A 14088-nucleotide genomic window follows, 5' to 3' on the forward strand; every position below is an offset into this window, starting at 1 on the left:
GCTGATCAGGTTTGGTCTTTGAAGTCATGAAGGAGGCAGGGGCAGGGCATCTGTCACCAGCTCTAGGAGGAAGGAACTCCTGCAGGCCCCTCAGCATTCTAGAGGAGGACCCAAGTTAGGACACCGTAGGAGGGAACTGGAGCCCAGCCGCCCTGGGAGGCTGAGAAAGTGCACAGAGGCGGGAGGATTTGGGCTCCCCTGGGGAGGAACGGTCTCTAATTCAAGGGAGTGTGGGAGCTGTTTCTACCAATGAATCTGAGACGCTCACACACCCAGACCCCAGTATCCCTGCCAGAGACCGGAGGGGGAAACCACCGAGAGATCTGGAAAGACAGAAGTGGGGTCACAGAGCTGCAGTAGAGCCTGAGTCTTCTTACCATGACCGGAAGCTGGGACTGGGAGGGGGTGCGGGTGCCTCTGCAGCAGAGACTCCAAGGTCAAAAACTAGAGAACCAAGGACCATCCCTCCGGTGAGGGGCAATAGTTTGACGAGCAATACTTTTCCAACAACAATAATGATGATTTGAATCTGAATACCTTTAAGGTGGGAATGAACACTCAGTCCTCACCCCTCCCAACCTCACACCCAGGACGTTCCTTTCACGTCTATGATCTGTCTGCTGGCTGCCGCAGGTGTGGCATTTGGATTTTTGACTTTGAGACATGCAGTGCTACCTTGGGGACCCAAGGGAGAGAGGAGATGACAGAGATGGCTCAAAGCCATGTGGCCCCTAACTTTGCCAGCCCCTTCACAGCCCTTACTGGCAGCTGAAAGTTCCCTATGCCCCCACCACAACGCTGCTCCACCATCCAGCATACTGTACAGTTCTTACCCTCAAAGACTGAAGCAAACTTCACATCCTGGACTACCACAAATGCCAACAGCGCCCCCTAGCCATTGCAACTGCTCATATTTCTAAGCGCTCTCCAGGGTTAAGGTGGTGTTATGGTTTCTATGTGAGGTGTCCCCCAAAAGCTCATGTGAGAGACAATGCAAGAAGGTTCAGAGGGGAAATGATTAGGTTGGGAGAGCCTTAAACTAATCAGTGAATTGATCCTTGATGGGATTAACTGAGTGGTAACTGGAGGCACATGGGGTGTGGCTGGAGGGGGTGGGACATTGGGAGTGTGGGTACATATTTGGGGGTATATATTTGTATCTGGGGAGTGGAGTCTCCCTCCATGTTTTGTGATCACCATGTGAGCTGCTTCTCTCCACCACACTCTTTCGGCCATGATGTTCCACCTCACCTCCAGCCCTGAGGAATGGAGCCAGCCGTCTGTGGAGTCAGACCTCGAATCTGTAGTCACAGCAGTGAAAAAGGTGGCTGAAACAGGTAGTATCTATCACCTTGCCGGGAGGGAGAGAGCTACAGGACTCCTCTTTGGTGTTGGGGAAGTGACCTGAGCCCTGGCCAGTCTTTTCCTGGTATAGAAACACAGACATGGGGAAGCTAGTGGCATGTGCTCTTTATTACAATAACATCCACGGGTGAGGGAAAGGAGAGAGAAGCGATGCCACAGGAGGATTGGGTTGGCAGGCAGGTGAGTGGACAGAAAGCTGGAGGGCACCAAGCAGCTCAGGTGCCTTCCCTATTCTCGGCTGTCTCACACGGGGGGAACAGGAGGAAGCCTAACTTAAGTTTTAATGAAATATACTGGGAGAAAATTTGAGATGGTGGGGTTGATCCAGCTACTAGAAGCTGGTGGGGGACAAAGAACCCCTCCAAGCAGGAAGAGCGACAGTGGAGTAAACACGGCCTCCGGGCCCAGCCGACCAGAGAGCTGAGGGCGGCAAGGGGCACCCCAACCTCCTTGGCCAGCACCCCCAGCTGGCAGAGGGAGGGAGCCAGGCTCCAGCAGAGTGCCTATATCATGGTCATCACCAGCCACTGCAGAGAGAAGAGTAGACCAGCATGTTCAGGGGAGGCGGCCGGGTGGGCGGGGCCAGAGCCTGGTGGGCGGGGCCAGGGGCGGGGACATCCCTTCCCACTCCTCCCCCGTGTACCTGCTCCAAGTCCAAACGAATATAGCCAGTATTCTTGGGATCCTTGCTGAGAAAGTACACTATTTCAGGGAGGAGGCGGAAGAAAGAGGTCGAGGCGGTCAGTGGTTTAAAGGACCCACTTCCAACAGGGCAGAAGGTCAGAAAATGCTTGCTGCCTTCGGGATAAATCCCCTAACCCAGTGCGGAATGAATGATCACAACTCATATACCCTTGCTAGGAGCCAGACCTGGTTCTGAGTGCTCTCCACGGATCACCTCGTTTACTCTGCACCTCCATTCCAAGGGGGCAGTACCATTATCATCCGCATTTGATAGATCAGGAAATGGAGGCACAAAGTTCTAGCGCCAGCAAGGTGAGCTGGCATTGGAACTGGGGCCACGTGCATCTGGTATGGGGGTTGATGGGCAGGTGCTTAACTCACTGTACATGGCCTTCAGTTTCAGGAAGCAGCTGATGAAGTCATCAAAATCCACAAGCATGTTTTCATCTGCATACCTTGCCACCAGCACCTGCAGCACTTTGTTGTTCAGCTTAATGCCTGGGAGAGAGAAGAGGGGGGAAGGGCAGAGTCCAGGGCTCTGGAAAAGGCATCTGTGCTCCCAGTCCCTAACCCTTTCCTGCCCACTGGCCACCTGCTTTCTCAATTGCCGAGCGCATCTCGTAGGAGTTCAAGTTGCCTGATTGGTCCTCGTCACACTCTCGGAAGATCTCCTGAAGACAGATGTGGTAGGGCCATGTACATAGCATTGGTTGAAACCAAGAAATATTGCAGTACAGTTGGTTCATAATAGCTGCTCAAGATCACCAGTCCCCCCACAATGACCTACCCTATGAGCTCCCAATATTTCTATTATCTAGTGATTAAGGCACTAATTCCAAGCATTGCAGGAGGGCTCTGATACAGCAGCTTGGTACTTTCTGTAGGCATCCTTCAAGACTAGCTGGTACCTGAGCCATCCTGGTTATTAAACATTTTGACCAGCTCATACGTTAGCACTCCAAGACCCTCTCCCGTCATATGCCCCTATGGTCAGAGGCTCTAATTCTAGTTTCATTCCTGCTAGTGCCCCACTCCTCTAGAAGACACCCTTTCCTGATTCCAATAGACTGTCCTTCTAGGGCTCTTTACCGTCCATTTCTTGATTTTTTTCCACAGGACCTGGAACTCCAAAATCCCCATCTTTCCAGATTCATCTTTCTGGGTGGGAGTAGTCAAGGATAGCAGAAAAGGGACTGAAGAGTATATCTTGGGGCAGGGAAGCAGAGCGGCTCACTGCAGGGAGCCACTGAATGATAAAAACAGGCATCATTTTTTTGGTACCAGGGATTGAACCCAGAGGTACTTAACCACTGAGTTACCTCTCCTGCCCTTTTTATTGATTTTTTAATTTTGAGACAGGGTCTTGCTATTTGCTTAAGGCCTTGCTCAGTTGCTGAGGCTGGCTTCAAACTTGCGATCCTCCTGCCTTAGCTTCCAGAGCCGCTGGGATTATAGGCATGGGCCACCAAGCCTGGCAGAATGGGTATCTTTTCTGTGGCTGGCCAGAGAGGTTGCCATCTCTGGGCCAGGCTTGGGGGTGGAGGACAGGAGTGAGAGAATGCCAGACAGGTCCACCCACTAGATAGGAAGATACATCCATGAGGCTGATCATACGGCGACAGGTTTCCAAGCCAAAGCCCTTGATCTTGTATTTGACTGTGAGGGAAGGAAGAAAAGATGGAATGAATGGGATGTGGTTGAAGGTGGGGCAAAATATGTGGGGGAAGGGTTGTGAGGGTGGCAGTGGGGACTCACGTTTGAAAGCCGTTCTGTTGAGCAGTTTCTGTAGCTCATATTGGTCTATTTCCTTGTCCTAGGAAAGAGGAGGGGAAACTCCTGCTCTGGCCCCTTGAGCCCCCAGCCACACTCCTTCAGCCTCTACCCATGGCTCTCTCACCTGGCCTGCCACTGTCTCAAACAAATTTATGAAGTCCTCATCTATGTCCTTCTTAGACGGGGTTTCCTGGGGGAAGGGAGTGGGAAAGGAACCCAGTCCAAAAAATTTTTTCATCTCTCCCATGTGTTTCCTTCCAACCTCCAGTCCCACAGCCTCCCCTCACCTCCTGGAGAAGCTCTTCGTAGCTGAATCCATCCAGTTCCCTAGAAGAAAGAGAGTGAAAGCTTAGGGGTTACCAGAAGTCGGGAAGACAGAGGTTTGCAGTGGGGTCTGGGGAAGGTCATGTTGCATATTCAAAGCAACATGGAACAGCTCAGAAGGATCTAGATTCTAGTTCTAGTTCTGGTTCTACTATTAACTGAGACTTCACCTCCTAATGCTTCAGTTTTCCTGACTATAAAATAGGGACAATGTAGAGGAGAACCAGACAACAGCTCCACAAGCTTGATATCCTTCAGTTCTTGCTCAGGGGATCTAGAAGCAGTGAGGTATGGACCCTTACCAAGACTGGCTGTGCTTTTCAGTGAAGACCCGCAGCAGGAAGTCGGCCTCTTTGTGTGGCTCAAAGGTAGAGGGGACAATGATGTATTGTCCTGGAGGCAGCCGGAGGTGGTTGCTCACCTCCCGTGAGTTGATGAAGGTCTCTGAGAAGCCATTGTCCTGATACTTCTTGAAGAAATCCTTCTTCAAGTGCACATCCTGGACGTTCTGAAACTATATGTGCCCTGGAGGTGGGTGCAGGACTGGCATGGGAGAGCAGAGAGAGAGGGTCCCCCAAAGCAAGCAGCCTGATGGGCAGTGTTGGGAGTAGGTATCAACACCAACCAACCTGTTCTGGACATGGCCCAAAGACCATGCAACCCTGGTGTGGTCTCTTCTATCCCTGACTCCCACCAGGGCCTGAAGGGGCTGGATCCTAACCCAGTGTTTCTCAGAGCATGTTACCAAATCCCACCCTTTGACAATACACATGCAGGAGGCAGGGGTTGCTGCCCAGGAACAAGCCCCATGTCTTCTTCTGTACCTCTTTTGGGACCTGGGAAGGAAACAGAGAGGAGGTTCAGATTTTGAGAGTGATAAGGTCTGCAAAAGCCAGGTAGAGGGTGTGTTTATGTGTGTATGTATGTATGTATTTGGGGGGCTCTGATACCATTAAGAATCTATTGTTGGGTTGGGGATATAGCTCAGTTGCTTGCCTCACATGCACAAGGCCCTGGGTTCAATCCTCAGCACCGCACACACACACACACACACACACACAAAGAATCTATTGTATTTAGCTGGGTGCCACGGTGCCCACCTGTAATCCCATTGGCTTTGGAGGCTGAGGCAAGGAGGATCACGAGTTCAAAACCAGCCTCAGCAACTTAGCAAGGCCTTAAGTAACTCAGTGAGGCCCTAAGCAACTCAGCAAGACCCTGTCTCTAAATAAAGTATAAAAAAGGGCTGGGGATAGGGCTTAGTGGTTAGTGCCCCTGAGTTCAATGCCTGGTACCAAAAAACAAAACAAATAAAAACATCCATCACATTTGGATTGTGAAATACAGTTACATAATGTTTTCCCAAGGTAGATTTTGTGTGTGTGTGTATGCGTATGTGTGTGTGTGTGTGTTGCTGAGGATTGAACCCAGGGTCTGAGCATGCTAGGCAAGTGTTTACCACTGAGCTGTATGCTTGTTTTTGAGACAAAGTCTTGAAAATGTGGATTCAAGTGATCCTGCCACCTCAGCCTCCTGAGTAGCAGATGGCACATGCCACCACACCCAGCTCCAAATTTATAAATTTGTAAAAAGGTGAGTTAAATCAAGTTAAATTCAGTAGGATTCCAGGGGCAGCGGCATGTGCCTATAATCCCATGTACTCAGGAGGCTGAGGCAAGAGGATTGTGAGTTCAAAGCCAGCCTCAGCAAAAGTGAGGCGCTAAGCAACTCACTGAGACCCTGTCTCTAAATAAAATACCAAATTGTGGTTTGTATACATAGTGGATGGTACAAAATAGTGGATGTGGCTCAGTGGTCGAACGCCACTGAGTTCAATCCCTGTATCCCCCCATCAAAATTAATTAATTAAAATCTGTGAAAAGAAAACAGCAGCCAGAGAGCCATGGCTCTGGGGCGATGGGAACCTGTGCAGTTGGGCTGTGACCCTGAAGAAGGGCCTTCAAGGGAGGAGGCCAGAGGTGAGGGAGCAAGAGTAGCCTGACCCGCAGGGCACCCACTGGGAAGACGACAAAGCCAATGGTGTGCAGCTGCATTCCCTGGGGCCGCGCATGCCGCCAGTTCTTCTGCATCAGGGCCACCAGGCAGGTGCAGACTTGGTCTCCCTCAACGTCCTCCTCCGGGTCATCCTCCTCTGGTAGATAGATCTTAAACTGGGGGTTGGTCCAGAATGTGTCTGCGGAGGAAGTGGGTCGGATGGTTTTGCTGGGACAGTGCCTGCCTCCCCTACTGGCAGATGTTGGGATCGATTGGATTGACCCCTGACCTCATGCACCCTGGCCCCGTGACCTTGCGCCCCGGGCCTGGGTTAGTGGTGAGTGTGTCCCACTGCTCGCTCCCTGTCCCCTGAGGCCCCTCACCTACCAGGGTGGTTCCTGCAGCCCCCCGCAGTGCTGCCCCTCCTCCAGCTGCCCTCGTAGAAGGTGGTGTGCCAGGAGCGCTTGTGGTCCCCAGAGAGCGCATCCGGGGTGAGGTTGCAGATCTCCAGGAGCGTGAAGTTGTTCATGAAGTCGTAGTAGGATATCCTGCAGGAGGGTGTCAGTGCATACCCACACCCGTGAGCACGGAGGCCCCCACAACCTCCCCACTGGAGGCACAGGGCGGAGGGAGGAGGGGAGCCAAGGGATGGGGCCCGGGGGAGTCAGGAGTGGACCAGAGACAAGCTCACCAGAACTCCCCGTCCTCCTTCTTGTTCAGCAGCTGCACCCGGAGTTTGGAATCCACCTCCTTCCACTCTCTGGACCTGCAGGAGAGAAGGCGGCAGTAGGAGCCAGGTGGGCCAGCCTCCCCACTGGACTCCCTCCCCTACCCCTGAAGGTCTGCCTCCCCGGGTCTTGAGTCAGGAGGATGGAGTACCTTCAGGGAGGGGCTTGCCCTGGCACACAGTCAGTCCCTCACTGTCTTACTCCTGGGCCTGCTGTGACCCCCATCCCCCACCTGGGTCACGGGCACCTACTCGTCACTCCAGGCTCCATTCCACTCAACCCGGCCCCAGGGATTCTGGATCCGAATCAGTGTTTCCATCCTGCCCTTGAAGCGGATCTGGGAGAGGCATGACAGGGCAGGGGCACGGGTTAGGAGAGAGGTGCCTTCCTTCCTGCTATCCTCAGGGTGGGGCTGGTTGCCAGGACTCACATCCTCAAGGCCAGTCACTGCATAAGCATGTCCTCTCACCAGCATTCTATGAGTCATGGATTCCATCTCACTGTCACTAGTGACCTACAGAGCAGAGGGGAAGAAAAGGCATTCAGGATCTGGACCGGGGCACCCCAAGAAAGGTGAGAACTCTCTGGGTTCTTTTTTTTTTTTTTTTTGGTGCAGGGAATTGAACTCAAGGGTGCTTTATCACTGAGCCACATCCCCAGCGCTTTATAATTTATTTTAATTTTTTATTTTGAGAAAAGTTCTTGCTAAGTTGCTTAGGGCCTCAATAATTTGCTGAGACTGGTCTTGAACTTGTGATCCTCCTGCCTCAGCCTCCTGAGTCGCTGGGATTACAGGCGTGCCCCACCATGCCTGGCCCTTGGGTTCTTTTTTTTTTTTTTTCTTTAAAATTAAACTTTGTATTTTGAAGTAATTGTAGATTCACATACGGTTGTAAGAAATAATACACAGAGATAGAGTAACATCTTACAAAACTAGACAATGTCAAAACCAGAATGTTGACCTTGATGCAATCCATTAACCTTGCACGCTTTCCCTAGTTTTATTAGCTTTCACTGAGTATGTTCTGTGCAGTTTTCTCACATGTGTGGTTTGGTGTGCCCACCACCATAGTCAAGTACTTATTCTGTACAGTCAAGTAGAGAACATTTCCCTCACTATAAGCAGCCCTTATGTTGCTTATAAACACACCCATCTCTCCTTCCCTAGCCAACAAGGATCAAGAACTTATTCTCCAGTTCTAATATTTTATCATTTCAAGAATGTCAAATAAATGGGGCTGGATGTGGTTGCTGTGTAATCCAGCAACTTTAGCAACTTGGGAAGCTGAGGCAGGAAGATCACAAGATTTAGGCCAGCCTCAGAAACTTAGTGAGACCCTGACTCAATATAAAAAAAATAATAATAAAAAGGATTGAGGAAGTAGCTTGGTGGTAAAGTGCCCTTGAGTTCAATTCCCAGTGGGGAAAAAAAAAGAATGTCATGTAATGGAATCACAGGATCAGTGTGTGACCTTCTGGAGTTGACTTGTTTTCATTCAGCTAATGCCCTAGAGAGCCAGCTTAGCTGTTACAGCTATCAATAGTTTGTTTCTTTTTATGGCTGAGTAGTATTTCATGGTGTGTAATCATCACAGGTTATCTAGCCATTTACCTGCTGAAGGACTAGTTTGATTGGCTTTTTTACTACTATGAATAAAGTTACCATAAGCATTTGGGTAGGGGGCTTTGTGTGGACCCCAAATCTTAATTTCTCTGTGATAAATGACCAAGAATACAATTGCTGGGTCATATGGTAGCACTCTGGGCTCATTACAAAAAATAAGTATTTGTTGGGTGCCTATTGGATGGTAGGTCTTGTCTAAAGTCCCAGGGTCCAGCAGTGGATGATGACACAAATAAGGTCCCTGCCCACATGCAATGTGAGCACTGTGTGAAGATGGACTGTGAATAGATACATAGGTAAGCAAGACATTTCAGGTCACAATAAAGGTTAAAGAAGAAAATCAGAACAAAGTAGAAGCCTTGCGTGGTGGCGCATGCCTGTAATCCCAGTAGCTCAGGAGCCTGAGGCAGGAGGATCGAAAGTTCAAGACCAGCCTCATTAACTTAATGAGGCCCTAAGCAACTCAGTGAAAGCCTGTCTCAAACAACAACAACAACAACAACAAAACTTGGCGAGGCCTAAGCAACTCAGCAAGACTCTGTCTCTAAATAAAAAAATCAAGGCTGGGGATATAGCTCAGTTGGTAGAGAGCTTGCATTGCATGCACAAGGCCCTGCGTTCAATCCCCAGCACCGCCCCTCCCTCCCCAAAAATCAAAAGGTCTGGGGATGTGGTTCAGTGGTTGAGCACCCCTGGGTTCAATCCCTGGCGGCCCCCTAAAACAAAAACAAAGTAGAAAGTACATCAACTGGGAGTCATGGAAGGCTGACTGGAGAAGGGGACAGCTGAACTGAAAGGGGAGTGAGAAGCTATACCTACAAATAGCTGGGGAAATAGCTTTCTAGGTGAAAGCAGCAACAGGTGCAAACGCCCTGAGGCAGGCCCAAGCTTGGCTTACTTCAATGGAGCAGCCCATGAGGGAGGATCGATCCACCGCCTTCCTAAAGAGCCTCAGCAGGTTATCAGGGGGCCTCAAGAGATTGAGGCTCTGGGCCACTCCACCGGTGAAGTCCTCAAAGCCCTCCGTGGTGCTGCCCCCTGCCAGTGCTTCGTAGGACCCGCTCAGCCTTTGGGTACAGAGATGGAAGTGTGAGGACTTGGGGAGGGAGGAGAGGGATGCCCTGCGCTCCACACCACACCCGGCCTCTTTCTCTGCCTGAAGCAGCCCACTGTAGGGCGGCCGGCGGGCAGGGCAAGCCCCCCGTGGGCCCGGGCACTTACTTGGCGTACGCCTTCTCCAGCAGGGCGCTCCAGAACTCGGTGCGCTCTGAGGAGTGCACGAACACCAACTTGGCGTTCTTGGTGGGCAGCCGGTCATCCACCACCACGTCCATCCACTGCCCAAACTGCCAGATCTGTGGGCACCAAGGTGGGCCTCAGTGGGGCAGGGGCATCTCTCAGCCCCCGGTCCCCAGCGCGCGCATACATACATACACACACACACACACACACACACACACACACACACACGCGCGCGCGCGCCACGTGGGAACCCTGTCACCTGAGCGCCTCCTGGTGGCCAGGCCCAGTAACACATCAGCCACGGAGCCCCACTCCCTGCAAAGACTGAACAGTGGGGGGGAAGACCTAGAAAATCTTGAATCCCGACCCCCCAGCCTCCTCCCCGTCCTGCCTGGTCTCCAGGTGACCCCATCCCCTCTTGACCGAAGGGCCTCCTCTAAAAATAGGCAGCTTTGCTAGGATCTCTGAGATCTTAAAATCTCCTACTACTATTCTTAGAAATATTTTATGACATGGGTAATTGTCCAAATGTTACTAAGGGACAGATCACAAACATTAAGTGACGGAGATTACTGACATCACACACACACACACACACACACACACACACACACCGCATACACAAATAATGAGGAGGAGAGAAAGAGAAGGGAGAAGAACCATGAATTCCTAACTATTTTCTTTGGGGGCTTAAACAATCAGCCGACGTGATTTCTTTCGGGAACAGTTTCACTTCTCTGATAATGAGGCCAAAAGCCATCCCAGTCATGTTATTTTTGAAAAAGAAAATAAAAGCCCACTATTCAGGAGGCTGAGGCAGGAGGGTCATCAGTTAGAGGCCAACCTGGACAACTTAGCAAGACCCCAAAAGAAAAAAATAAGAGAAATGTCTGGATCTGTAGCCCAGTGGTAAAGTCCAACCCCCAGACCATAATAAAATAAATATGCACCTACGAATTCTCTCTCCTTCGCTCCCCCCCGCCCCCACAAAGCAACTCTGGTTCTCACACTGCTCCTCACCTGAAAATGGAAGATGCCCGCATAGTTTTTCCTGAAGCTCTGTTCCCTGGGCACCACTCGGTACAGCAGTTTGGGATACGTGGTGAGGGAGCCAATGGCGGCCAGCAGCCAGCAGTCCCCTGAAAGGCAGGCAGGGCTTTTCCCCCTGAGCACCCACATGTGTGGGTGGATCCCCGAGCCCCTGCCCTGGGGGAGCAGGAACCTGGCCTTGGCACCTCGCTCCCAGCAGAGCCGCCCTTCCTCGGCCCCCCGTTCTGTTTTGGGAGACAGTGACAAACTGGAGCCCTAAGCTTGTGTCTGGGGGAGTTCCGGGGGAGGTGGTTTTGTTCTCGGATCTTGCTCCCCTCCCTGGGACCTGCTTTCTTTGGGAGAGAGTCAACACACTCCTGTCCCCCCACCACAGCCAGTCTCCCCTCCCACTGCTCCCTCCCACCCCATGAGCACACTGGTGTAGTGACAAAGGTTCCCAGATGTCTCTCCCTCGTGTCACCCTCATTCTATGGAGACCCGGAGGCTCCATCTGTACGCCAGTGAAGTCCCCAGGACTAGCTGTGCATGGGGCCCAAGGGCAGTGTGTGTGGCTTGAGGCTTGATTTAAATGGAGCCTGTGCGAGGACAGCACCATGAGTCACCCACTGCCATCTGCCTCTCGGGTTCAGCCCTCATTAGTGGGCCAGGAAGCAGGTGCCTGGGTGGGCCCCCAGGGCCAGGCTGAGCTGAGGGCACCGGCAGAGCTCTGTGATTACCAGTGACCTCCCAGCTTCCTGGAGGGAGGCAGAGGGCAGGAAGGAATGTAAGTGTGCCGCAGACCCACCAGCACAAGGGTCTCCTCCTAGAACCAATGCCCCTGCAGCCCAACGAGCCACAGAGGCAGCCGTGGGGCCCGAGGTCTCTTTGGACTCTACCATGGCCACACACCCCCTTTTCTCTGCCACAAGTCAGGACAGACTTCATTCCTAGGGGAAGCCAATCCTGGTTTCATCCCTAAAGGGGCAACAGGGGGTTGGAGGAAACTGAGGAACAGGACCAGGCTTAGGAAGGAAGACCTGTCCATGCAGCCTGTGGGACATGGGTCAGATGAAGTCAGTTGCTCTCTTATTTGATGCCCTGGATTGAGTAGGTTGTAGCACAGGTTTGAAAACCTGTCCACAAAAGTTTGGCTCTCCTTCCCTCAAAAGATGGTGCCTAATTCTCATCCTCTTGAATGTGTACCAGACTCAGGGCTTGCTTCTAATGAATGGAAGTCACACTGTGTGACTCCTGAGACTAGATCCTAAGAGAGGCTAAGGTCCCTCCTTAGCCTCTCTTGGATCACTAACTTTGATCCCATGCTGTGTGGACTCTCAAGCAAACCCAGAGGAGCCAAATAGCAAGGGACAGAGGCCTCCTGCCAATAGCCAGTAAGGCACTGAGCCTCCTGCTCAGTGAGGGCGCCATCTTGGAAGCAGACCACCAGACTCAGGGAACCCTCAGAGGAACACAGCAAAGCTGAGGACCTCAAGAGTGGCCCACTGAGAGCCGCTTAGCCACGCTGCCTTGGAATTCCTGACTCACAGAAACCTTGAGATAAGAAATGCCTCTTGATGTTTTTAACTCACTAAGTGTTGAATAGTTCATTATTATCAATACAGCACCCCGACAGACCCCCCAAATCCAGAATGCAGTAGGTATCCCCACCAACCCTCTCCCCGGCCTCTCTGCAGTGGAGACCAGCTTCCCCCTGCTCCCCACTCACCGAGTACCCCTTGGCAGATGTCTGTGGGAGAGACCCCATTTGCGATGAACTGGGGGTTGCTTGCAATATCCTGCAGTGAAGGAACAAAGGTGTCAGGGGGCCCAGGACACCTGCTGCCTGCCGCCCTCACACCTTTACTAGGGACTGGTGTTCCCTCCAAGTTCCAGGGGGATAGATGAGAGGAGGGAGGGGGAGGTGCAGGACCCACAGGACATGGCTAGGCTGGGGTAGCGGAGCTTGGTGAGTGACCACTCAAGGGTAACCTGTGGCCGAAGTGCATTCAGAACTGTCCCCAGCTCTGATGGAGGTGGAACCCAGGGGTCAGGATAAGGTGGTGTCAGGGATTGGAGATGATAAAAGTCCCCTCCCATGAGCCCACACCTCCCCCCACAGCGCCCACCTTGGGCCGCTGCCACAAGATGTTCTGAACACTCCTGGAGTTGGGGCCCAGATCCTTGAAGCCCAGGGAACTGGGTACTGCAGGGAATATGGGGTCTTCAAACAACTCTCCCATGCTAAGGCAGTCTGCTTGCAGTTCCTCAAAGTCCTGGTTTCTGTAGTTTTGGGCATTGTTGTGTTGGCCGAGTCCCTTGGCCTTGAGTCGGTTATGGCTTATGTGGGCAAACATGCCCTTATTAATAAAATCTGTGTCTGCTCAATAATAAAAAGACAGATAATCTAATTATAAATGGAATTGGTATTTTTTTCAGAAGATATACAAATGATCAACAGTCACATGAAAAAAAGCTCAGCAACATTCATCATCGGGGAAACACTGAGTCAAGACCACAGTGAGAGCCGGGCGCCGTGACGCACTCCTGTAATCCTAGCAGCTTGGGAGGCTGAGGCAGGAGGATAGCAAGTTCAAAGCCAGCCTCAGCAAAGGTAAGGCGCTAAGCAACTCAGTGAGACCCTGTCTCTAAATAAAATCAAAATAGGGCTGGGGATGTGGCTCAGTGGTTGAGTGCCCCTGAGTTCAATCCCCCTGCTCCTCCCCAAAAAAACCCCACAGTGAGGTATAACCTCACGCCCACCAGGTGGCTGTGATAGAAGTGCTGGTGAGGACTTGGAGAAACCGGAACCTAGTGCGCTGCCAGTGGCAATGGAAATGATGCAGCCCCTTTGATTTTACTTATTTACTTGCTTATTTGTTTATTTTTTTGTGGTGTTGGAGATCAAATCTGGGGCATCCATCTTGCTAGGCCAGAACTCTTACCACGCACCTGTCTCCAAGGTGGCCACTCAGAAAAACAGCCTGGCTGTTTCTCCAACAGTGAATCATAGAGCTGCCGTATGACCCAGCAAATCCACTTCTACCACGTGCCCAAGAGAGATGAAAATAAATGTCCACACCAAAATCTGTTCACGAATGTTCATGGTAGCATTATTCATAATAGCTAAAAAGTGGGGAAAAAAACTCCAAAAAATGATCCCTCAGTTGATGAATGGACAAACAAAACATGCATTATACATGTAATAAACAAACAAAAAAACCAAATGAAGTAGGGACATATGCTACAACATGGATGAACCTTAGGAACATGCTAAACCAATTAGATGGGATGGTGCTCGCCTGTTGTCCCAGGGATTCGGGAGGC

The 14088-nt window shown here is 51.4% G+C and overlaps 1 protein-coding gene across 1 annotated transcript; it reads right to left on the reverse strand.

Moving 5' to 3' along the window:
* Positions 1-1455: 1455 nt before the first annotated feature.
* On the reverse strand, positions 1456-13867 carry Capn11 (calpain 11). The gene is made up of 22 exons (XM_046426168.2): positions 13844-13867; positions 12891-13121; positions 12491-12560; positions 10756-10874; positions 9715-9848; positions 9392-9560; positions 7300-7383; positions 7121-7206; positions 6833-6907; positions 6529-6689; positions 6165-6340; positions 4971-4982; positions 4449-4660; positions 4110-4149; positions 3947-4012; positions 3805-3862; positions 3644-3705; positions 3139-3207; positions 2642-2720; positions 2431-2547; positions 2009-2067; positions 1456-1892 (listed from the first exon to the last, which is right to left on the reverse strand). Exons 1-22 carry the CDS (start codon positions 13865-13867, stop codon positions 1869-1871), a joined length of 2127 nt encoding a protein of 708 aa, XP_046282124.2. The 3' UTR covers positions 1456-1868.
* Between the last annotated feature and the right edge of the window lie 221 nt (positions 13868-14088).

The sequence above is a fragment of the Marmota monax genome, unplaced genomic scaffold (assembly GCF_021218885.2).
Source record: "Marmota monax isolate L192 unplaced genomic scaffold, Marmota_monax_Labrador192_F-V1.1 WCK01_AAM20220418_F8-fsc00187, whole genome shotgun sequence".
Lineage (NCBI taxonomy): Eukaryota > Metazoa > Chordata > Mammalia > Rodentia > Sciuridae > Marmota > Marmota monax.

What these genes read in the sequence shown, in the direction of transcription:
- Capn11 (XM_046426168.2), bottom strand. Translation starts at nt 13,867, where the DNA reads ATGAACATTCGTGAACAGATTTTG. An exon ending in CTGGAGAAGGCGTACGCCAA is followed by an intron (nt 9,561 to 9,714) that starts GTAAGTGCCCGG and finishes CTGTACCCAAAG; the next exon opens with GCTGAGCGGGTCCTACGAAG. An exon ending in GAAAAGCACAGCCAGTCTTG is followed by an intron (nt 4,150 to 4,448) that starts GTAAGGGTCCAT and finishes TCTTTCTTCTAG; the next exon opens with GGAACTGGATGGATTCAGCT.